General features: G+C 44.2%; 1 protein-coding gene across 1 annotated transcript; it reads right to left on the bottom strand.

Moving 5' to 3' along the window:
* Positions 1 to 3,797: 3,797 nt before the first annotated feature.
* Positions 3,798 to 23,770, bottom strand: PGF (placental growth factor). The gene is made up of 7 exons (XM_003756223.4): positions 23,057 to 23,770; positions 21,377 to 21,419; positions 11,921 to 12,117; positions 10,990 to 11,066; positions 6,418 to 6,447; positions 6,246 to 6,308; positions 3,798 to 5,467 (listed from the first exon to the last, which is right to left on the bottom strand). The coding sequence occupies exons 1-7, from the start codon at positions 23,129 to 23,131 to the stop codon at positions 5,440 to 5,442; spliced, it is 513 nt and encodes a 170-aa protein (XP_003756271.1). The 5' UTR covers positions 23,132 to 23,770; the 3' UTR covers positions 3,798 to 5,439.
* Positions 23,771 to 24,199: the final 429 nt, after the last annotated feature.

Below are 24,199 nucleotides of genomic sequence, written 5' to 3'. Positions count from 1 at the left end.
AACAAACTAAAAAACAAACATACAAAAAGCAACAACATAAGTACAGAATGGATGAGACATATCAGATTGCAGTTTGCCCCAGGGGGGAAAGGATCTAGGGATTCAAGTGGACTACAAGTTCAGTGTGAGTCAGAGATGTGATGTGGCAGACACAGAAATCAATGCAAGTTTAGACTGTGTTCAGGAAGACCAGCTTCCAAAAGGAAGAAAAAAATAATAGTTCCTTTGTACTCTGTCTTGGTTGAATTACTTCTGGGTTATGTTCCATTTTGGGAATCACAATTTTAAGACACTGATAAACTGGAAAATGCCCAAAGAAGGACAATCAGATCTCAAGTCCTTGTCATGTAGGAGGAAACAGTGGAAAAAACTGGGGTAAGACTGAGAAATGATTTGATTGCTTCTGTTTGGCCCCAGAGAGAATCAGGAACAATGGGTAGAAGTTCTGCAGAGATGAATGGGGTTTGATCTTAGAAAGAATATTCTGACAATGAAAGCAGTGAAGAAATAGAATGAGGGACGCTAGAAGTGTGCATGTAGTGGGGTCCCCTCACTGAAAATCTTGAAACAGAGGCTAAGTGTTGACTTTTCAGGGGTTAGAGCAGAATTTCTTTCAAGTATGAGTTGGAATAGATGATCACTGAAAAACCTTTTAACTCTATAATCTATGATTCTGTGACTATTCATGGAAGATATGACTATTTCTATTGCCACTTAGCAAGGTGGCAGGAATTGAGCTGGGAGCAGAATGGGGAAAGGGAACATTGGGTTTTGAATATTGTCTTTGCCTACTGGAGACACTGTTTCAGATACAGACCCTCTTGGGACATCCTATCCATTGCTCTAGTATGTTTTTGATGGTTAATAGTGTCAGTCCTGTCTGACTCTCTGTGACCCCATTTGGGGTTTTCTTGGCAGAGACACAGGAATGGTTTGCCATTTCCTTCTCCTTCATTTTACAAATGAGGAAACTGAGGCAAACAGGCTTAAATGATTTTCCCAGGGTCACACAGCGAGGAAATATCTGAGGCCAGATTTGAAATCAAGAAGATGAGTTTTCTTGACTTCAAGCCTGGTACTTTATTAATTGTGCCACCCAACTGCCCAATTGGTGTAGTATATATACTAAGGGCGTTTTCCTTAGTACCAACCAGATGGCTGGCTGGTGGGTATTAGTTAAGGGGAATGCTGGCTAACTTTGTGAAGGAATGTTTCCCCGATCCCTCTCTTCGCCCGCCCTTTATGAATAGAAATTAAAAAGAAATAAAGAACTTGGTCAAAATGCCTTCCCAAGATATCTGAAGCAGATCCTGTTCATTAAAAAAAAAAAAAAAAAAAAAAAAAAAAAAAAAAAAAAAAAAAAAAAAATTCTTCACAATAATCTTATGAAGTAGATAGTACAAGTCCTATTTTACAGGGGATTGAGACTCAAGAGAGGTTCAATAACTTATTCTCATGCTTCAATTTCAGTGCTGAAGCCAAAATTTGAACCCAAGATCTCCTGTCTCCCAGCTTTCTACTCTACTTCTCTTTTAAGGTTTATGAGCTTTTGGAAATCACTTCACTTCCTGGGTCTTTGTTTCCTCACTTGTATAATGAGAGAGTTGGATAAGTGATTCTAAGGTTCTTTTTATTGCTAACATTCTGTTATTAGGGAAAACAACCCAGTCGATTTGCTTAGTTGGCTGAAAATATCCTTTGAATTATCCATTTTTAATCTGTATACAAAATAAACGAACTAAAAAATATACTTCACGTCACTCTGCTTTGTAGTAATCTGGACACAATCTGCAAAGAGCAGATTATTTTTCTGGGTCCCTTGAAGATTCTTTCCTAATGTTCTCCTTCTTTCTATCCAAGTGGTCACTAGCATCTGTGGAAAACATTTGTGTGAATTGAGGAAGAGTCAGGAATACTTTTAAAAAGCAGCTCTCAAAGTATGGTCCTGTGACCCTTGGGGTCCCTAAGATTCATTCAGGGAGTTTACAAGGTCAAAACTATTTTCATAATACTAAGAAGTTTTAATTCATAATACAGCAAATAAAATGGTATAATCCACAGAAAGATCTCTCTGGAGTGTGTGGGGGGAGGATAGGGAGAAATAGAAGGACTTCATTTAAGGGTGAAAAGGGGTCTTGGGCAGCTAGGTTATATAGATAATAAAGTGCCAGACCTGGAGGCAAGAAAACCCATCTTCCAGCCTCAGCTACTTCCTGGGTGTATGATCCTGGCAAGTCACTTAACCTTGTTTGCCTCAGCTTCCTCTTCTGTAAAATGAGCTGGAGAAGGAAATGGCAAACTACTCCTATATCCTTGCCAAAGAAAATCCCAAATGGGATCATGGAAAGTTGGACATAATTGAAAAAATTACTGAAAAAAAAAGAGGGGGGGGGGTGTCTTGATGGCAATAAGTTTGAAAACCATTGCTATGGAAGGTTGGGCTGGAATTCCCAGTGATAATTCAGTTGTTCTGGCCAAATGAATGTTAAACTAAGTAAGGATGAGTTCTTCCCAGATCTTTTAAAAAGTCAAATGGAATCATTTCCTATTCAGAACAGCCCCACACCAAGTTCTGCAGCTCAGAGCTCTGGGTCCAAGCAATTAAATGAAGAGTAACCAATTCCCTTTTTGGAAGTGATTGTCTTTAGGGATCTGGGCATAGAATCTCCCTTTGTGATGTTAAGTCAGGAACACTTCTTGTCCTAAAGTCCCCTTTCAGGTCCCCTGAATCACTGCAGATGTTACGCCCATGGTAGCTGACTCACTCCAGCAGGCCTAAGAATGACCTTTTCCCACCCTTATTCGCTTCTTCCCAGTTGGACCATCAAACTGGGTCACCTCAGGCTGAGACAGTCTCAGCCACATGTTCCTGTTCCATCTTTAAGATGTGTCTCTTCCCAGTCCCAATGAAGTCTTTGTTTTAAATGGACTAGATTGGAAAAAAAAAAAAAAAACTAGAGCAGAGGATAGGAAGAACCATCATAGGGATTGGAACTAGAACGGACCTTAGGGGCCATCTCAGCCAATACCCTTCACTTTACAACTCAAAAAACTGAAACTCATAAGATTAAATGATTTGCCCAAAGGATTGGGATTGGGATTCATAGCTCAATCCTTCAGCTACAAATTCTGGGCCCTTTTTGCTACATTGCCTCTTTTTAAAAGGTTGGGCAGGAAGTTACAGTAACATTCCAATGGGAGCCTCCCTGAAGTTAAGAGAGAGAGGTGGGGAGTCCCTTCTGAGGCCAGAGGCAGAAAGGATTAAGCAGGAGGGAATATGATAAAGCAAGATTTTGGGGTGGGGAGAAGGCAGGAAAGGAGGAGTCTAGCAGTTAAGCTCCCTGACTGCTCTTGTCCCCTTCCAAACAGATGTTCTTCTACATTCCAGCCAGAGTATGATGGAGACATCTCTTCCAAATCCCTCAGGGGGGCCCCAAAAAGGGGGGATCCTCTCTAACCTGGCAGATTTCCCAGGTGGACTATGAAGATCTGTGTTGGCTCTGAGGAGCAGTGATCAGCCCATCTCCACTCGGGCTGAGGGTAAAGCCAATTACTGGATGGGAATAGAAGGGTGTTGTTGAATTTGGTGGGATAACATATTGAGTGATGACTGGGGTGAAAGTTAGTCAGAGGACCCCTAAAAACAATAGTCTTATCCCTCAAGACTTGAGAATATCTTAGGTCACGGGAAGTTCCAACTTCATTTCTTGATTCTGGGGCAGAATCCAGAACTATATAGGAAGCAACTGGTAAGATACCCCAAGTACTTTCATAGTAAGACATAAAAGGACTAGCTGTTCTAGAGAGCCTTGTTTTAATTTGGTAAAGGCAAAGACTTTGTTTTTTGCTTACATTCATAATTGAAGGAATTGCTAAATTTCAGTTAGAGATTCGTGAAAATAAAGATATAACTTTTTCTGTCCAACTTTTGAATTCCTTTAAATCTATTTGTGGAACCTAGTTAATAACCTCTGCTTTTATGAGTTACCTGTATGAGGAGACAGGTCCATCATAGATAAAAAAAATAAATAAATAAGAATCAGCATTCTGTCTCCAGCTGGATGAATGTTACTTTATCCTGTGCTTCTGTTTCTCAGCTTTCAAATGGGGATAGTATTGCATGCCCTTTTAATCCAGATTCATAGGCTTTTGTCCAGTCTTAACTAAGGAGATCATACTTTCCTGGCAAGCAATTACATTTTCCCAGGCAAAAAAAAAAAAAAAAGGATTAAAATACTTTATTTAAGAGAATCTGACTTTTCTTTGGTTTCCCTGTGCCTACTGAACATGGTGGTCAGGAAGTACTGGTGTTACCCTTTTAGAAAGTTCCCAGCCTCCTCGAAAAGGAACCTAATGAACCCATTTCACAGAAGACCTGGGTGTACAACAGTGCTCCTCAATGGGCTGGATGCCTTGTTCAGAGAACATGGCAACAGAGTAGAGGGATCTTCCTTGGCGTCTTCAGGTATTTTTCCTATACCTTAACCATCATGCCCAGGGCTAAGGGCTGTCTGCCTACATCCTTTTGGCATTTGTACTCATTGGTACTTCCAGTGGGTCGAAGTGGCACTGGATGATTCTTTGGGATTAGCATCCCAAGCCAGGAGATAAATTCCTGCAGTCAAGTTGTGGGAAAGGGTTGCAAGGTCCTGGGAGAAATAGGAGACTAGAGGAGGTCTCCTCCACACCATGGTATCCACCATTCTTCACAACTGTGCCAGGTTTGGCCCTCTGAGATTCTGCATGGCTGCCAGGGTGGGAGGGCATTTGCTAAGAAAAGTCTTAATTGCTCCAGCAAATTTTCTCCTGAGACCTTAGCCATCATTTTCTCTTCTTCTACTAAGCAAAGGTGACCGTCCTCTCCCAGACACCCCTGTTCAGGTTCCACTTCCCAGGTTTTTTTTTTCACCTAACTCTCTTCCATTGTGAAGAACAGGCTAGGCTAAACTTCCCTAGCTTACTCTTTCCACATGGGTCATAAGTGGCTGTTTCCTTTCCATCAAAAGAACATTACTCAGACCTCAGACAAGGGATATATACGTTCCCCTTGGAGGGCCCAGAAGTCCCTGTTTCATTCCGAAGCAAGAATGGGAGAGGGAGAGAATTCATGCACTGCTTCCTCCCCTCTGCGTCCCAGGTTCCTGGGATGAGGAGGAAAACCCTGCCTCCCCTCCACTCTCCTGAGTCATAGTTAAGTGTTTAGTGTTAGGTACATTCCACATGATTTCGACTCTGGATCCTCTTGTAGGTTTCCTCTTTTTCTTCTTAAGGCACCAAAGTCCTGAGGGTCAGTCTCCCCGTCGAGGGAGAAGTAGACATTCAGCAGGGGTTACATTTGGCTAATAAATAGAGGGGCTGTGGTTGGGGAGGTAATTGAGATTGTGAAAAGGACAATAAATATAAGCTGAGCAGAGGCTGCTCTCTCCAGCGTCCACTGGGTTACCTTTGGGGAACAGCATCTTCACACCTGCCCAAAACAAAATGCAGAACCAGAGTGAAATCTGGGGGTGTGCTCTTGTGAAGGGGTCTGAAAGGCATAGCCAAGCGCTTACATTTTAGTGCCTTGTTTGGATCATGAAAAGAATAAAGGGGCCCTTTGCACAAACTAGGACTTTCAGCTCTAAGTCCAGGCCCTGGCTGCCATTGATTGTGTTACTTCTTCTCCCTGTTTCCATGTTTCTAAGAATAAATTGTGACTGTGAGGTCAGAGGATCACAGACTTGCCATCAAGGGCAACCTACTCATTTTACAGATATGGAGACTGAGGCCCAAGGAGGATGTAAGCAGTAGACCCTCCCACTTCAAATCCAGGGATCTTTCCATTTCACCATGAGTGAATGGATGAGGGAGTAAAGGTCATGGAATCTTTCCCTTCACACTGACTTCTACCTCTTCTGAGTCTGAAGGAAGTCAATAAGAAGAGATTATGGAAATCATAGATCCATACAAAAAAGGGAGAAAGGGATAGAGAGAAACTTCCTCTGAAGGAGGACTCTGTTAGGAGAACAGAAGGGAAAAATAAGTGCTACAGGGTATAAAGATCAAGGTCAGCTAATTTCCTTAGTAATTTGGCAGACTTTCAGTATATGGGCAGTAGGATATCTAGGTGGAAGTCCTGCTGCCCAGATACTCTTCTTTCCATCACCAAAGGGTTCTCTCTACCCTAGAGTCTGACTCCTCTCTCCCACCCTTACCAGCCCCAGAACCCCAGCCTCCTTATCTTCCCCTTCCCATTCCACACTCACTGATGACAGTCTTTGGTTCTTTGCTTGTCTCTCTTCCGCTTCCCTCTACCCTTGAATCTCCTCCTGTGTAAGAAACCAAAAGGGTCAGGACGAGTTGGCTTTGGATGGGCTGGGGGGAAAGGGGAAGGGCTGTCCTGAGCTGGATCCCAGCTCACTTGCACCCCAGACTCACCTTTCTGGTTTCATCTTCTCTTTCCGAGGCCTGGGTAGAGAAGAGAAGGGAAGGAGATGAAGGTGAGTTGGGAGAGATCATATTCTCGGGGCCAGTAATTGGCACTGACCAATTTAATGGGGGCCTCTAGGGAGAGGGGACTGAAGTAGCCTGGGAGAACCCTAATTCCCAGAGCTTAGTTGGAGTCAGGGGTAGAGAGACAGCCCACATCTAACACGGATCTAAAGTTGGAATGGCAACAGATGGTTTAAGGGGAATGACCAGTTCTACCCTGAATAGTCCAGTGGGATTGCAGATGGAGATCATGATAACAATCATTATGATTAGAACTCACATTTATATGGTGCTTTAAGGTTTACAAAGCGCTTTCCTCACAACAACCCTGTGAGGTAGGCTGTACAAGAATCATTAGTCTCACTTTACAGATGAGGAAACTCAAGCTCACAGCAGGGAAGGGGACCACCAGGCTTTCATAGCTAACTAGTGAGTAGCAGAGTGGAAATCCAAATTCAGTCTCTTCCCAAATCCTACACTTTTTAAAAGTAGGAAACCCAGAAAGGGAGTTCAGGAGGAAATGCTATTCTTCTCCTCAGCTCCCCCAGCCCCTGCAAAGTGCAGAATGCCCCCCAAACCAGCAATCAATCAATAATTGATTACCTTACCAAAGTAGCTTTCCCTAAGGCACCAAGAACAAGAGAGAATGCCAGTTTGTTTCTTTTTACTAAACTTTGTTTACAAGAGAGGCAGGGCTCTTGAAGGTAGCATTACTCAATGGAAATGACCTTGCAGTCAGGAAGACCTAAATTCAGGTTCTCCCCTAGACACACACACACACACACACACACACACACACACACACACACACAAACACACGATCTTGAATAAGTTACCTCTCAATGCCTCCAGTCAATTAAGATTTTTGCAATTGTAGAGGGCATTTCCATATTCTATACCAGAAGTTCCCTCCATCAATGAAATCATAGATCCATACCAAAAAGAGAAAAAGGAAGAGTAGAGAGAAAGTTCTACTAGAGAAAAGAATATAAGAAATGACAGTTATGTGAAAAAAAAATAAATCAATATAAAATATTTTCAAAGTTAAATTCTGGGAGTTCCAATATTTCTGTTGGTTCAAAGTCAATGACTTCACACCTCACTCTCCCTTCCCTTTGGTACCTTTCTCATCTTCTATTTCTAATCCTTTGCTTTTTATAAAAAGGATTCGTAAAAGATTGGATATCTGGGTCTCAGTTCTCTTCTTGAAAGGAGAGGGAGAACAGAGACTCTTTAGAATAGCTAATTCACAGTAGATCGTCAGTAATATTAGCTGGTTTCGAATATTAGCTCCTGTCCTACACCAGCAATATTTAGGGGCCAGATCCAGCTCTCCCTTTTCTAGAGATGGCCTTCTGAAGACATGAAACCCCTCAGAGAGATATATAGGGATATGGAGACTGGAGGCCAGAAAACCAGCAATTGTCAGGGAGTGTGTAAAATAAGGAGTGAAGAATCAGTTGTAACCCAAAGAACCTTCATCCCTCAGGTGATTCTGTCTCCCCGCAACTGTGGCTGTTCAACTGGAAAACAAAGCACTCTAGTCGTATCTCCTCTTCTGTCTGGTTAAGAGGAGGAGAGGCCAGTGAGGATCAGGGGGATGTGCCGACATCAGTCTGGTGTTCAGTTTGTAGGATCTTCTTTACTGCTCCAGTAGATGCTTCAGGGAGCATACTTGAGTAGATGCTTCAAAGGTAAGTCTCCCAGGGAATGAATCTGCCCTGGTATTAAATCCTCAGGAGGTGGATCTCTGAAGATCACCGTGAGTTGCAAATGATATTGAAGCTCCATGTGGTATTGTTTTATTTTGGGGGGACAGTCCATTGGGGTTCAAGGAAAAGGAAATTGATATGGGAGTCAGAAACTGAAGCTCTGTCCTTCCAACAAACTAGCTTTTTGATGACTGGCAAATTGATCAGCCTTGCTAAACCTCTATTTCCTCATCTGTAAAATGGGAATATAAATAACATCATCTACCTCTTATGGTGGCTTGAGGAAAGCATTTTGTTTACCTCACTGTGTGGCCAGATTGAGCAAAAATCACAGATAATGATCAGGTTGCTATCTGCATAATGGAGGGGAATACCCATTTCATTAAGATCTGAGATTCTTGGACAGGTCACTTAATTCCTTAAGTTTCTTTTTAGAATAGGTATCATAATACTTCAAACCCTACCTTCCTCTCCCCTCCAAAACTTCCCACACTAACAACACCCTGTTATAGGGCTGTAGTAAGGATAAAATGAACTAATGTCTTTGGAAGTCTTGAAATTGATAAAGGGCTATATAGATATCAGATAAAATTATTAAGACCAGATCATCTGGTTGAAAGGAGTCATGGTATAGTGGATAAAGAAGTGCCTTGGGGGGCAGTGGGTAGAGCACTAGTCCTGAAGTCAGGAAGACCTGAGTTCAAACATAGCCTCAGACACTTAACACTTTCTAGCTGTGTGACTCTGGACAAGTCACTTCCCTCATAAGCTCCAACTGCCTCACCCCACCACTACCACCACAAAAATTAATAAGAGGTGGCCTTGGAATCAGGTTGGGTTCAAGTCTTAATTCTGATACCTGCTGACTATATAACCGTATGCAATCCTGGACAAATCACTTAATCTCATGGTGCCCCCAGGAAATCTTCTAAAAAGCTATAGAAGAGCTCCTTATTCACATTGATAGAAAAAATTTCCTGACTAGGAGGTTCTCTCCACCAACAAATGAAACTTTGATCTAAACTGCCTCCCTATCCCAAAATCTTGAGTTGTAACACCAGAAGATGGGTTAAGAGCTAATCTAATAATAATAGCTAAGCTATAGTACTTTAAGATTTGCAAAGTCCATCTATTCTCATTTGTTCCTCTGTGAGATAAGTTTTATTATCAGCCCTTTTACAATGGCAAGAAACTGAGGTTGAGAAAAACTAATTGACTTGCACTCATTTGCACAACCAGGAAGTGTCTAAGGCAGGATTCAAACTCTGATATGCCTGACACCTGGAAGAATGACTATGTCCATAAGGTCAGGAGAAAGTATTCACCACCCATTCTAGTCAAAGCTGAGGCAAAGCCTGGTTCTATGTGGCTCTGAGTTGGCACGTGAACAGATGTGTAAACAGGGGAGGGAAGACAAAGGGCCCAGAATTAGTTGGGGCCCAGAACCATAGCCAGATGATTTAGGGTTTCCCCGAGTTATTGGATTTGGTTATTGCTAGTCTAGAGCCCGAGGACACAAGGAATAGCACCCTCTCTTGCTCTTAGGATCTCCTGATTCCTGAAGATGTCAAGTCTTCCTGACCTCTTGTACTAGCAATAAGGTCTGCTGGTCTACCCTCTGGGCCAAAGGGACAATGAGCCATTCTTTCTATGCCTCTTGAGCTGGGGCGGGAGTTCCAGGGGCCCTATGATTCAGGGGAGGTTTTGGCCATGGCCTGGAACTTTAAAGAAACCACATGTGTTTCCCTTTGACCTAACAAAGAGTCCCTTCCCAGGGCAGGCTGCACTCAGATGGACTTGTCCTTTTATTCTATCAAGAGTCTATAGAACCTGCTCCAATTTTCCAAGCATAATTGCCCCGAGCAAAGATCAGGCTCCAAAACTTTCAAGCTCCATCAGGTCCCCAGAGAGTGGCTGCAGTTTGTGCTTGGTTGCTAGGGTTCCCAGGCCTACAGCTTCCTCCTAGGACTGAGCACCCCAGCACTTGTAAAGTCCTGCATGATTAGCAGTTATTCAAACTTCTCTTTCCTGCTTTTTGGATGGGACTCAGGAGTCCTCATTCTGCCACACAGCTGTAAACCAGCTGTTGGTTCTACCTCTCCAGGCAAAGGCTAGGAGGATGGGGATTGGGGGTGGGGGGAGAGATGGATAAAGGAGTAGGAAATTAAATGCAGCTGTAGCCAGAGTGCCTCTTGGTGAGTTAATTATTTCCCTGTCTCCAAAAATCCAGGAAACAAAATGCAGAAGGCTTCAGCGGAGACCTGACCACCCGTCTGCCTCAGCCACTGATTTGCTGATCAAGAGCTCACAAAGATCACTACACTTTAAGCAAAGGGCCTTGGTTTCCAAGAAAGGGGAGTCTAGGAACTTAGAGACAAGTTTTCATACAAGACAGCAGTCTGGGCTGTGGAGCCACATGATGTGGCTCTGAATAATGGCCCACTAGAATAGTGAATGCCATGTGTCCCAGAATCACAAGCGCCTAACTGGATCTTAGAGCCAGGCTTGGAAAGGACCTTATAGGGACTGCTTAGTCCACCCCCACCCTACTTTTTTTTTTTTTTTTTTTTTTTACAGATGAGGAAAATGAGGTTCATCAAGGTAAGTGATTTGCCCAAGATCATATAGAGAAGTAAGAACAGAACCAAGATATGAATTCTGTGACTCTACTATCCCATCTCCCATCTCCTGCTGGGGGTGGGCAGGACAGTAGGATTATTAGTACCCTCCACGACAGGCCCGGGAGTGCCTAGGGCCCTGGTCACAGCCTGTGCCATGTCGGTGGTGAGAGGCAGGGATCCCATACCTGCACTCACACTGCACATGCTCAGTGAATGCTAATTCCATGTAGGATGGCTGTTCCCCAGACTTGATCTTCAGAAGCTGGAAAGGTGAAAAAGAAGCTAGTTATAAGGTTTGAAGGGCAAGGTAAAACCTAAAATTTCCATCTATCTCTCCTCTAGAATAGTAGATATTTAACCATGAGTCTGTGAACAAATTTCAGGGGATTCTCTAAACTTGGAAAGGGAGAAAAATAATAAAACTTATTTCCACTGACTTTTAACTGAAATTTTGCTTTTCGCTTCCTCCTTTATGGAGGCAACAAAAATTATGATGTGAAGGCATCCATAGTCTTCACCATACTGCCAAAGGGGCCTGTGGCACCAAAAAAAAAAAAGTCAAAGATCCTTACTCTGGAAGAAAGTAGTCTCTTCTCCCCCAACACAGAACTTCTCCCCATTGCCTTTCCTCCAGCAACAGTCTGTTTCCTGAATCCTTTGCACTATATACCCTGCTGCGTGCCAGACAAGAAGCTCACCAGGTGGCAGACACCAGCAGTATCTCAGTGGCAGACCCACACCAAAGAATCAAACTGTCTCATCAATCCCAGACATTTCTTTCAGCTGATCCCATTATAGAGAAAACCAGAACCAGCCTGAGGGAATCCACCTGCCCCCAACTAAAAGTATTATCAATTACTACCTTATGCAAAATGTAGGGATATGGAAGAGTGATAAAATAGAAATCGCTAGCCCTAGAACTTGCAGGGGTTTTTTTTGATGGTAAATACTTAATAAAATGCCTATTGAATTAATGTTTTGAAATATAGGCTTAGTGTGGGTCAAGCAATGAAGGGTAAAAAACTGGATAAGTTCTAATGAAGGGAAAAGCGTGGAACCTCAGGAAGGGAACATTCTGGGCTGGGAGAGGGTCCAGAAGTTGGGTGGTGGGGTTACCTGCATAGTGACATTGGTTGTCTCCACAGGAACACAATGGAGATTCTCATCCCCACAGCAGCCAGTGCATCGCTTCAGTGAGACACACGACGGACTGAACATGTGCTCCACTTCTCCTGGGTACTCTGTGGAAACATCCACCAGCTTCTCCAGTGAGCGGCAGAAACTTCGGCCCCACACCTCCTGGAAGGGCAACACTGTAAGAAGCAAAAAAGTTTAGAGTCTGAGATCTAGGGAAGAGGAAATGTGGGGAAACTCCCTCTTTCACAAGCACCAAAGTCGAAGACACCGTAGGTTTGACATACTCAGGCCTTATTTGTTTTCTTCATGGGCTCTTTAAATATATTACTTCCTATTCACCTGGATTTTATTCCCCTACTTATCCGTACATAATACCTTGTACTTGGCAGATGCTTAAAAAGTATTTGTCGAATCGAAATGTCTATTGAATCCTGAGACCCAATTCACTTGACATTTCTTCCTTGAAATCTTCCCTGATGACTAGATCCACATTGACCTTGAGATAAACATATGGAGGGAGAATGGCAATTTTGGCTACTGGTAAAAATGAGGGAATAAGTCACCAGCTCCACTTGATTCAACATGCATGGAAGGCAGGGGCATTAAAGGGGCTTGGAAGGAATTTCCTCATCCTAGTTGATTGACAGTTTTGCTGAGTAGAGATGATTTCGAGGGTACCCAATTTCCTGCCAAAGGGATATAATAAGAGTTAAAAGGAATTTCAGACCCTGACTCAGATGAGGGTTAGACTGACTCATCCCAAACACCAGTAGCAGAATTGTAGGACTTCAAGAGACAAACAAAAATACTTAAGGATCTTTTTCTTTGGCTGTCTAGGATTTGTATCATAAAAGAGCAAAAGGTGGCCCCTGGAACTATCAAATTGAGGATCTGAGACATACTTTTCCCTGAGGAAAGAAATTGCATAGTGGGGAAGAACTAGAAGATAATATTAGAGCCTAGCAGAAAGCAACATGGCTAGGAGAACTGAGAGGGGGAGAGAAGGAGAAGGGGAGAGAGAGAGAGAGAGAGAGAGAGAGAGAGAGAGAGAGAGAGAGAGAGAGAGAGAAACAGAGACAGAGACAGAGACAGAGACAGAGACAGAAAGTGAAAGCAAGCGCCCTGGGGGCTCCACAGCATCAGAAGCATGAATTGCCTTTCTAGCCACACATGTTCCCTATACACATGCTTATTCCATTGTGATCCCTGGTCACACCACAGCTGTGTCCTATATATGTCCACTACCTTGTTGTATAGTACAAACCAAAGGAGCGGGTATATATCTGGGTTTATAAAGGACTCTTTTTTTGTCATTTATTTTGCTATGTTATTTAAATGTCCTTAGACCTTATATTAGAATGGAGAAACTATGTCTTCTTCCATAATCCCAGCAGCACCTGTTGGGCACATGCTGATTCCCAAAAAGTTTATCTATTGAACTGAGTTACTGAATTGTTATCCACCCTGAGTTCCATTAGGCTCTTCTAGATTGAGTGTGAGGTTCCAAGACCTTCACTTTTAACCCTTCCTCTCTTCGGATATTGTGCCAAATGCATAAGCTTGTCCCCTTGCCACCTATGTAGAACTCATCATAATAATTGCAAACCTTAAAATGATAAACACAAAACAAATATATTTACGAATTATCACATTTGATCCTCATAATAACCCTTTAAGCTACAACTATTTACTACTCCAATTTTAAATTAAGGAAGTTGTGACTTGCCTAGAGATCACATACCTATTAAGTGAGCAAATAGAATTCAAACTCCGATCTTAAGTTTGTGGTCCCAAGTTCATTTCCCCACATAGTCTCTCAAAAGTGCAAGGCAAATGACTGCTGAACTTTTTTTTTTTTTTTTTTTTTTTTTTTTTTGGTGTGGTAGCAAAAAACTAGAAACAAAATGAGTATCCGTTGATTGGGGAAGAGTTAAAACAAACTGTGGCAAATGCATGTAATGGAATATTACTATGCTGCAAGAAATGATGACAATGAGTAATTCTGAGAACAAGGGAAGACTTCACAGAGTCTTGGCATTTCAGAATTGGAAAGGATTTTAGAGGCCATTTAAGCCAACTCAAGAGAGGTAGGATTGTATGAAGCAACAGTGTCAAACTGAAATAGAAATGGATCCCTGCAGGCCCTATATTGACTCAGAAAACCACAAATTAACATTAACTATGACATATTATATTTTTATTTATTTTGTGAAACATTTCCTAATTTTTAATTGAGATTCCAGTCCCCATTTGACAGTGAGTTTGAGACCTCTGGTATACAGGATGAAGTGCTGCTGTTAGAGTCAGAAAGACAAGATCAAATTTACCGTGTGACCCTGGCCAAATCACTCAACTTATCTAAATTTTAGTTTCCTCATACTAAGATAATGTCTCTTCCAGTTCTAAATCTATGATCCATAGAAAGAAAATCCTCACCAGAACACACCCACTACATTGTAGGCAATAATGTAGAGAAAGTCAAGAGAAGCAGATCTAGGAGAACAACACACACCACAGCTTTCATAATGTAAACAAAAAGAATACCAAAATGAATTTGAATGCTTAATTGCTGCAGTGACTAACACTGGCTCCGAAGAAGAGATAAGTAAACATCTTCCTCCTTTTGGCAGAGAGATAGGTGACTAGACGCACAGAATGTAGCATTAACTGTTAAATGTAGTTACCGTATGGGTTGGTTTTGTTTAAATGTTTACTTTATTACAAGTAAGAGTTTATTTACCAGGAGTGTGCATATATAAAAAGCCCACTGTCATAAAAACAAAAAGCATCAATAAAATTTATGTTTTAAAATAATGGGTAATAAATTGAGGATTTTTAAAAATCTCAATCTGGTCTGATATAAACCTTGTAGGGTTCATTAATAAAAGTCTATTCATTAATAAAAGTCTATTGGACTCCCTGGTCCTGAGGAACTTGAGAAGGTAGATCTCAGCTCTCCTTGGGAATGGTGGGAGCTAAATGACAAACATCATATCACTCCCGAGCTCAAAGACCTTCAAGAGTTATTTCCTTTCTGTGTCTGTCTTTCAAGGCCCTTCAGGGTCTGGCCCCATCCTTCCTATCCAGTATAGACTCGAGTTTATCCAGGTTATTCTCCTTGCTGTCAAACAAACATCATCCTGTTCTCTCTTATGTAGTTTTTTTCATCATTGCAAATCTCACCATCTTCCAAAATCCAGCTCAGTTTCCCTCTCTTCCATTAAGCCTTCCCTGAACATTTCTTTGCATGAGTGGGAACTCTCCTATCGGTTTTCAAAATATTTACAGTCTATGGAGAAAATGGCACTCATATACATGAAACAATAGTGAACATTCTAAGATTGTACATGTCATCATCTTTAGGATACGGATGATGGTATAGTTTAAAGTTTGCTGGATCAGTTCTGTTTACTACTTGAGTGAAGAAGGGCAAATTATATCTTCTATGAGTAGGGAAGAATAGGTCGGGCCCTAAACAAGTTGTATTTTGGCCAGATTCTTAACTCTCTATTAGATCTGGAGCTGAAAGGGACCTCAGAGGCCACTGAGTTCAACTCTCTCATCTTACAGATGGGGAAACTGAGGCAAGAGGAAGTTATGTGACTTGTCATAAAGGTAGCAAATGTCAGAAGCAGAATTGGAATACAGCTCCTCAGTCTTCAGAGCTGCTATTTTCCCCTTGTATCATGCTGGCTCCTTACAGGGAAGAATATCTTTATGTTGACTAGCCACATAGGTACATATTTTGTCCTTTATTGGGTATACAGTTCATATCCCAGCTATCTCAGTCTCACTTTTCATCAGTACAAGGAGATTGGACCAACCTCTAAACCCTCTTTCTACCCTACAATTGTAATTTTTTTACTTTGTAAGCAATTTGAGAATTAGAATAAAATTTTACATTTCTTCTATATCCTCTTCCATATTTTTAAACTCAACCTTGGGATCTCCAGGCTAATACACTTCCTAGTGAAGAACCATTGAAAATCTCTTGTGATCCAAAAACCACCAAATAGCCTCTAAAATCATTTATAACAACACCCTCAAAAAGGAATTCTTCCCTGTTGGGGAAACCTAGAGCCAACCAGATAACAAAATGATTCAATATGGTAGAGTGGAATTGAGAAGCAGTAGATGACTGTTTTGTCATTACCCAAATGGACAAATCATTGGATCTTTCTAGGTCTGACTTTTTTTCACTTTAAAATGAAGGAATTGACCTAGATTAGGAGCTCTTACTCTGCAATCCACAAAGCTCCCAAAAAACCTATGAATAAATTTCAGAGAATATCTGAACTTGGATGGAAAAATATCTATCTAATTATCTATCTATCTATCTAATTTCTCTCTCTCTCTCTCTCTCTCTCTCTCTCTCTCTCTCTCTCTCTCTCTCTCTCTTTCTCTCTCTTTCTCCTTCACTTCCTCTCTCCCTCCCCGTCTTTCTCAACCCCCCCCCCTCTTATTTCCATTAATCTCTAACTAAAATTTAGCATTTCCTTCAATTATAAGTGTAGACAGGTCATCTAGGTGGTATAATGGATAGAGTGCCAGCCCTGGAGCCAAGAGGACCTGAGTTCAAATCTGTCCTCAAATATTTACTAGTTATGTGACCCTGAACTCAACATTGCCTCCCCCCCCAAAAAAATTATAAATGTAGGCAACAAAATACAATTCTGATAAAAAAACAAAATCTGTCTTCACCACATTGCTAAAAGGGTCCATGACACACAAAAGATTAAAAGCCTCTGGATTAGATGACCTTAAGGTCCCTTTCAGCTCCCTAAATTCTGTGATATGCTATGAGACTATCCCCTGGGCTGCTGTGTCACTTCCCAGAAGCCTCCTTTCCTCTGCCCCTGCCCCCCACCCAGTCAACACCTCCCCTTTGCTTGCTTGCTATTCTGAGACAATGGAAGGGGCCAGAGTCCACTCCACTGAGCAGATGATGGCATGGTCTTGGGGTAATCCCTGAGGAAAAATAAACCTTAGTCCAAGCAGAGGCCATTGGGAAAGGATGATAGTCCGTGGAAAATACCCAGAAGGTAGCTGTCCACGTGGCCTAGACAGCCTCTGCAGAGCCAATACACTGATGCTTATCTGGGTGACAGTCACACTCCAGGGCTGAGCTGAGGGTCAGAGAGAGAGGGTAGACCAACTATCCCTGACTCTGCCTTCTGGGAGCCTCTCCACACCTTTCCAAAGGCTCAAGGCTCTCAGCTTTAGAACAGTGGAAAGGAAAGCGGGAATTAGAGTGGGGGGAGGCAAGGATCCTCTCTGGGAATGGGAATGGAGCTGGGGGCCCCTGACATATCTCCAAACCCATAAGAGCCTTGGAAGAGAGAGAGAGGGCAGGCTGGAGGCTGTTTTTGAGGCACAGAGACAGGGAACAGCACTTAACATTTTAACTTTATAAACTACATGTTTAGTCTGAAGCCCTTATGATACACTGATGTTATTCTGAGCATTTAATCTCATTGAACTGAAAACATAAATAAAATTTTAAAAGATACAGTTGCTAAGGCATGATAGACGACACTGCCTGTTGTCCTCCGGCAGATTTTCTCCTAAAAGTGGCGCAATCCCTTCCTCCAGTTCATAATGAGCTAGAGACAGCTTTTTATCCAGCCTAGGTCAGAGGGCAGCAGCCGGGTTAAGCAAAACTGAGTGTCTTGGCAGCAGAAAGAGACAATGATTTCCCTTTTCCTCTCTCTTTCTGTGTAAACGCAGTTTCAGCAGCTCCTGTAAGGCCTGATCTCCCCAGGTGAGAGGCCAGGAAGCTTCAGAGGGCAGAGGTGGGGAAGAGGCGTGCTCAATTCTCTACTTTACCATGAAAAACTGGGAGAAATGGGGAAATTCTTCCCTCAAAACCCTGAGGTGTATTTTAGAAAGCAAGGATGACAGGGGAGTGGAAGAAACACAGATATCACTGATCTGCTCCAGCCTTCCCAAATAATAATAATTACTAGTGGCTGTAGTAGTAATAGTAGTGGTAGTGGTAGTGATAGTACTAGTAGTAGTAGTAATAGAAATACTAGTAGTAGTAGTGGTAGTGGTAGTGATAGTACTGGTAGTAGTAATAGTAATAGTAGTAATAGTGGTGGTAGTAATAGTAGCAGTTGTAGTTGTAGTAGTAGTGGTAGTTGTGATAGTAGTAGTAGTTGTTATAGTAGTAGTAATAGTGGTAGTAATAGTAATAGTAGTAGTAGTAATAGTGGTAGTAATAGTAGTAGTAGTAGTAGTGGTAGTAGTGGTAGTGATAGTACTAGTAGTAGTAATGGTTGTAGTTGTAATAGTAGTGGTGGTAGTGATAGTACTAGTAATAGTAATTGTTGTAGTTGTAATAGTAGTGGTGGTAGTGATAGTAGTAGTAGTACTAGTAGTGGTAGTGGTAGAGATAGTAGTGGTAGGAGTAGTAGTTATAGTAATAGTAGTACTAGTAGTGATAGTGATAGTTGTAGTAGTAGTGGTGGTGGTAATAATAGTAATACTAGTAGTAGTAATGATAGTGGTAGTAGTAGTAATAGTAATAGTAGTAGTGGTAGTAGTGATAGTAGTAGTAGTGGAGGTAGTATTTATAGTAATAATAGTAGTAGTAGTAATAGTAATACTACTAGTAGTAGTAATGTAGTAGTAGTGATTGTAGTAGTAGTAGTAATAGTAGTAGTAATGATAGTGGTAGTGATAGTAGTAATAATAATAACAGTAGTAGTAGTAGTGGTAGTAGTAATAGTAATAATAGTAGTAGTAGTAGTAGTAGTAGTAATGGTAGTGGTAGTGATAGTAGTGTTAGTGGTGATAGTAGTAGTAGTAGTAGTAATAGTATAATAGTAGTAGTAGAAGTGGTAGTGGTAGTTGTAGTTATAGTAGTAGTAGTAGTGATAGTAGTAATAGTAATAGTAGTAGTAGTAATAAGGATAGGTTCAGGGCTTATGGTTTAATTGGTGGTGGTTATATCCAAGTGGAAAAAACTCCATTTACTAATGTACCTTCTCTGCAACATACGGTTTCAGAGATTGGAATACTAGAAAATTAAATGGCTTACCTACTAGCTCACACAGCCAGCATGTGTCAAGGGTAGCCCTTGAACTCAGGGCTTTCTGGCTTTAAGACTGGCTGTCTATCTAAGGATCTATGGATGCTATATACTTTCTCTATGAGAGCTTCTTAACTGTGAACTTGGGTTTTTGCTTTTTTTTTTTTTTTAATTGTGAAAACTGCAATTCAATATAATTTTTTCCCTTGTAACATTATATATTTTGTTTCACACCCTTAAAAACATTATTCTGAGAAGTCTTCTTCAGACTGCCAGAGGGGTGCACAGTTAAAAAAAAAAACCCACCTAAAACAAACAAAAAACAAATAAACAAAAATCCAATTTAAGAATTTTTGATCTATACTATTAATAATAGTTCCCAGTTATACATTACATGTCCTGCATACATTGTCTTTACTCATTGGGGAAGCAGCTCTGTACAATGTTTTCCTTTCCTACTCTCTCTCTCCATTTTAATGTTCCTTAAAGCTTGTCCCAACTCACCCCTAGCCTCTTCCCCACAGGCAGACAGCTGGCCATGCTTGGAGGTAGGGGAACAGACAGCGCCAGGCAGCCCTGCTTGGTGTCTGGCTGGTTTGGGATGAGCAGGGAGCCCCCTGAGAGGGATTTTCTTGGTATTACCAGAGGGTTTCTCTCTCTCTCTCTCTCTCCCCCTTTACACGAAAGTCTCCTGCTGAACCCATCTGGCTCCAGTTTCCCATCCCTGCTGGGCGGAGACCCAAGAAGGGAAATGTTCAGTGCCTGAAAGAAAACTTTTCATGCTTGTTGCCTGCCGGGCGGGAAGGGAGAGGGGCCGGGCGGGGCTGCTGGCTCCTGGCCTAGAGCACAGCAGGTGTCCCCGTGAAGAGATGTACCAACCCAGCCTGACATGGAGAGAGCCTCCCACAAGAGTGAATATAGTTGGAAAATCTTCCTGCAAAATCTCCTCTTTTGACTGGGGAACTTTTCTTCATTGATAACATCATATTCCTCTGACTCTCTCTTTTCATGGTTCGGCAAGAGGAGGAAGTAAGGTCAAGCTTAAAGCATGATGTACAGGGAATGGCTGGAATCTGGGTTGACTGGGACAATTAGTGTCGGTCACAAGACCATAGACCCGGCACTTCAGAAGTTGTCCCAAATCTCACCATTTACAGATGGGGCCGAGGAAACTTCTGGCTTGTCTATGATGACAGGAATATTCTCTATCAGAAGCTAAATCTGAACGCAAACCCTTGGAGTCCTTCCTACCACAAAACCCTGATTGGAAAAAAAGCAGACTTTGCTTCTTTATAATGTGTGCAGAAATTCCTATATTTTCTTTTAAAGGAAAGCTTTTCCCTAGGTAAGTCCTGAATCGGATTGTATTTCAAGAGCAGGATTACTGGCCACCTCTCCATACCCCACAGTGCCCGAGTCAGTGATGGTTCCCTATGGGCACACTGAAGCACTCATTAGCTCAGAGGATTTGCTCGGCTGCTTCTCTCACCTGGCTGGCTTCAGGAGGGTCACAGAACACAGAGCAGGTAAGTCTGTCTGGGGAGGGAGGGAAGGGAAGGAAGGGAGGGGGTGATGATGCCGGCAGGCAGAAGGTGTTTCCGGATTTGAGACAGGATATTATTCTGGAGGGGAACAGCACGCGTGTTCGTGAGCCTGTTTATACATGCTTCCTCACCCACAGAAATGGCTCATTTTGGGGGTGGGAGGAGGAAGTGACTGGCAGGGGTTAAGGCAGCGGCGTGTGGACACTCGGCACGTTTCTGTGGAGAGCCTGGCATTGCACAGTCTGCTTTCTGCACGTATGTCTGTTTGGCAAACGTCTGCATGCGCTTTGAAGATTCCCTCTCCGCTTAAGTGAGGGAGGGTGTTACTAAGGTTTTGTCTGTTTGTAATCAATGAGAAGTTCTGGTCAGATTCTCAAAGCATGGCCAGGAGGGAGTGTTGAAGTGGGAACACCCGTCCCCTCCTGCTCCTCATCTTTTGTCTTATTGATAATTTGGCAGCTTCCTACCCTCATCCCTGACCCCGTGTAGTAGTCGTGGGAAAAGCTCTAGATAAGAATTTGGGAAAACTAAGCTCCAGATCCCACTCTGTTACCAACTAGCTATGTGACCTTGAACAATCCACCTACCATTCTAAACCTCAGTTTCCTCCTCTGTAAAAATGAGGGGGATGGAGTAAATCAGTGTTTCCAGCTTTATGATTCCCAGATTTTAGGGGTCCCAGACAGTTTTTCTCTCTTTTTTTAATCCTGTTTTGCCAAACCCATTCTGGTTCTTTTACCCCCATTTTTCGCATTCATAAGCATTTAGAGATTTAGGGGGAAGTCAGAATATGAGTTCTAGCGAACACAAGTTCAAAGAGGAAAAGATTAATTTTCTTTGTCCCCGTGGCCAGCTTACCTTCTACTTCTGCTGTGCTGTTCTCAGGAGGTGTGTCCCACTGCTAAGAAAAGAATAAATGTGAATAAGGGAAAGTTAGAGTCAGACCCACTGAAAAATTCTGGGGTTTGGTTGCTTTGGCAGATGAGAAGTCAATTTCTTTATAAAGTCTTCTCAGGGATCCAGACACCTGTGAATCTCTCCTTCCTCCCCACTCCCTTTACTTGTACCTTGCCTCATCTTAACTATCTTCCCCCTTCCCCCCCCCCCCATCTTTCAAGCCTTGGCCATGGTCTGCTAAGAGACCTTGGGTAAGATATTTCAACCCACTGGGCCTCGGTTTCCTTACCTGTAAAAAAAAAAAAAAAAAAAAAAAAAAAAAGGCGCTGAGACTAGATCTCAGTGGCCCCTTCCAGCTGAAGCATTCTCCAGGCTGTAATTGCTCTCCCCTCTGCTTGTGCTCGGCCTCCGTCCACCCATCCCCCTTCCTGTGCTCTCCCACATGAGCCCCTTGGCCCCTTTAATGTCCCAGCTTGGCTGGGTGCCAGAGCCCTGTGGGGAGGGAGATCAGCTGGTGGGAGCAGGGGGCCACTGGGGCTGGTAGCTGCAGAAATGCTGCAACAAGGCCACTCAGCAGCCTGGCTCCCTTAGGACGGTCCAGGGAAATACAGGTCATTCCTCCTCTGCTTGGGAAGTGATACCTTACTTCTGGACCACGTCCCACTCTTCTCCCCTCCCCATCCCCCCCCCCCAACACCCTTGCTTTCCGCATTAAGGACCCGGGTGGGAGAGAGGACTTCCCTCCTCGGTGGGAAGGGACATTATTGCCTTTGGCAGGACGTCATTACCCAGGCTGGACCTGGGCCAAGGCCTTAGCCACATGCCCTAGCTCCTGGGAAAAGAACCCGGGAGCTTCTCTTGGCCCAGGGACTCAGGACCTCCAGGTCAGCTGCCAGCACATGGGGACATTGGGGGTGGGCTGACCCTGGACGACTGAGCTCAGACCCAAGAAGAGAGCGTACTGTCCCCTTAAACTACCTGAAACACTGAGCCTGAGCCATGGCATGGGCACTTCAGTGGCCCCCTTTTCCCCAGGTCCCTGTTATCCAGATGGGCCCCTCAAACTCGGCCCTAATTGGAGCAATTGGGCATGGGTCTGGTATATTACCAACCATCCCGGGGGCCTACCTCCCTGGTGACCCTGCCCCCTCAAATCTCTTGGTTTCCCCAGAGCCTGGCTGGGTCAGAGGTCCCAAAAGCATTGGGCTAGTCACCAGGGCCTCGACCCTGACCACAAGGCCAGAGCCCAGCCCTGGGATTAACTGGGATGCTTTTAGCAAAACCGCCAAGGCCCTGGGGCCAGACAGGAAGCCTCCCTCCTTTGCTGTGGTTTCCCTATAGTCTCCCCCCCACCCCCTCCACCCCCTTCCTGGGTAGAAAGCTTAGCTGGGTTGGGTCTTTCTCCAGGGGGCTGGCTTAACATGAGTTTTGCATTCTGGAGGTGAGGAGGGTCCCGGCTTCTAGGAAGTACCTGAAGCCCCTGGTTATCCTAAGCTCTTAGGGGTGGGGAGGGGGTGTCTGTCCATGGAAGTGCCCTTTCCTTTCTGCCCACAGCCTCTTCCTGGTCTTCTCCCACTCCCAGCCAGATGTTGGGCATGGGGAGGGAGAAGGAGCTGGAGTTAGGGAAGGGAGAATCCTTACCTGGGGAGATGCAGCGGGCAGGGACAGACCAGCCAAGAGCTGCAGGACACACGTGAACAGCCGCATGGCTGACATCGACTCAGAAGTCCTGGGGCATGGGGCTTGAGATCCAAAGGAAAATCAACATGCTAGAGCCCAAGGAGGACCCCCAGGTAGGGGGAGGAGGGGGGAGGAGGGGAGGAGATACCAAGGAAAGCTTTCCCTTGGTGGGCGGGCGTGGGAGAAGAGGCCTGGAAAGTCCACTTCACTTCGGTCTGTGAGGCAGAGGGACCAGCACCCACAACCTGAGCATCTTGAAGCGGGTTCTGGGAAACTCCAGGAGCCGGCAGGTGAGTGAGCGTAGAGAGAGGCTCTTTAAGAAGAGAGCTGGCGGGAAGTTTTGGGGTGCCTGGGTGCAGGCCGGTGCCTTCCTGCCCAGATGTCCGAGCCAGTGAGGGGCTGCGGGCTCAGTCCCGGGCTCCCGCGGGGTCCCTGCTGCCTCCGAGAGCGGCTCCCATCTGAGAGCGGCTGCTGACTGCTACTCTGTTTCATGGGCTGGGAACTGCCCGAGGGTGGAGCTCCTCCTCCAAGTCCCTCCCCTCTGCCTGCTGCCTCTGTGGTGAGGCAAGACTCAGGCCTGCCCGCCTCGCCCGGAGCCCTGGCGCATGGGGGCTTCCAGCGACAGGAGCCGGACCGGGAGCCCCTCGGGAGCCCCAGGAACCAAGGGAGACAGCCGAGGTAGGTGAGGAGGGGATGTGGAGAAGGAAAGGGACCCTCTACTCCGGTGTTCTCCGGGGTGGTCCCCTTCCAAAGAAGTCCTCATTCGGGGCCTCCTGGCCTGCTGTAGAGGTGGGCCACCCTGGCACAAACCGTCATGGCTGATCCAGAGCAACGCGCAGGTGACTCAGGTGTGGCCCGCACCTGGCCTGCCCGGGGCTGGCGGGGAAGGAGCAGACTGAACTTTTCCAGGGTTCTCTCTTTGCCCTGCTCAGTACTGCCCCCTGGCCCCCTCACTCCCTCTCTCTTCCAAGCCTTCTATCACCCCTCAGTCCCCCCCCCCCATGTCTGAGGACATCAGTGTCCCCAGAACACCCAGATGAGTATCTCAGATTTGGGGGCACCCCAGGCTAGGGCTGGCCCTGGTCTTTGTCCAGAGCTGGGGGA

Source organism: Sarcophilus harrisii, chromosome 2 (genome assembly GCF_902635505.1).
Source record: "Sarcophilus harrisii chromosome 2, mSarHar1.11, whole genome shotgun sequence".
Lineage (NCBI taxonomy): Eukaryota > Metazoa > Chordata > Mammalia > Dasyuromorphia > Dasyuridae > Sarcophilus > Sarcophilus harrisii.
Note: the sequence above shows the minus strand (reverse complement) of the source record. Positions and strands in the feature narration are given on the sequence as shown.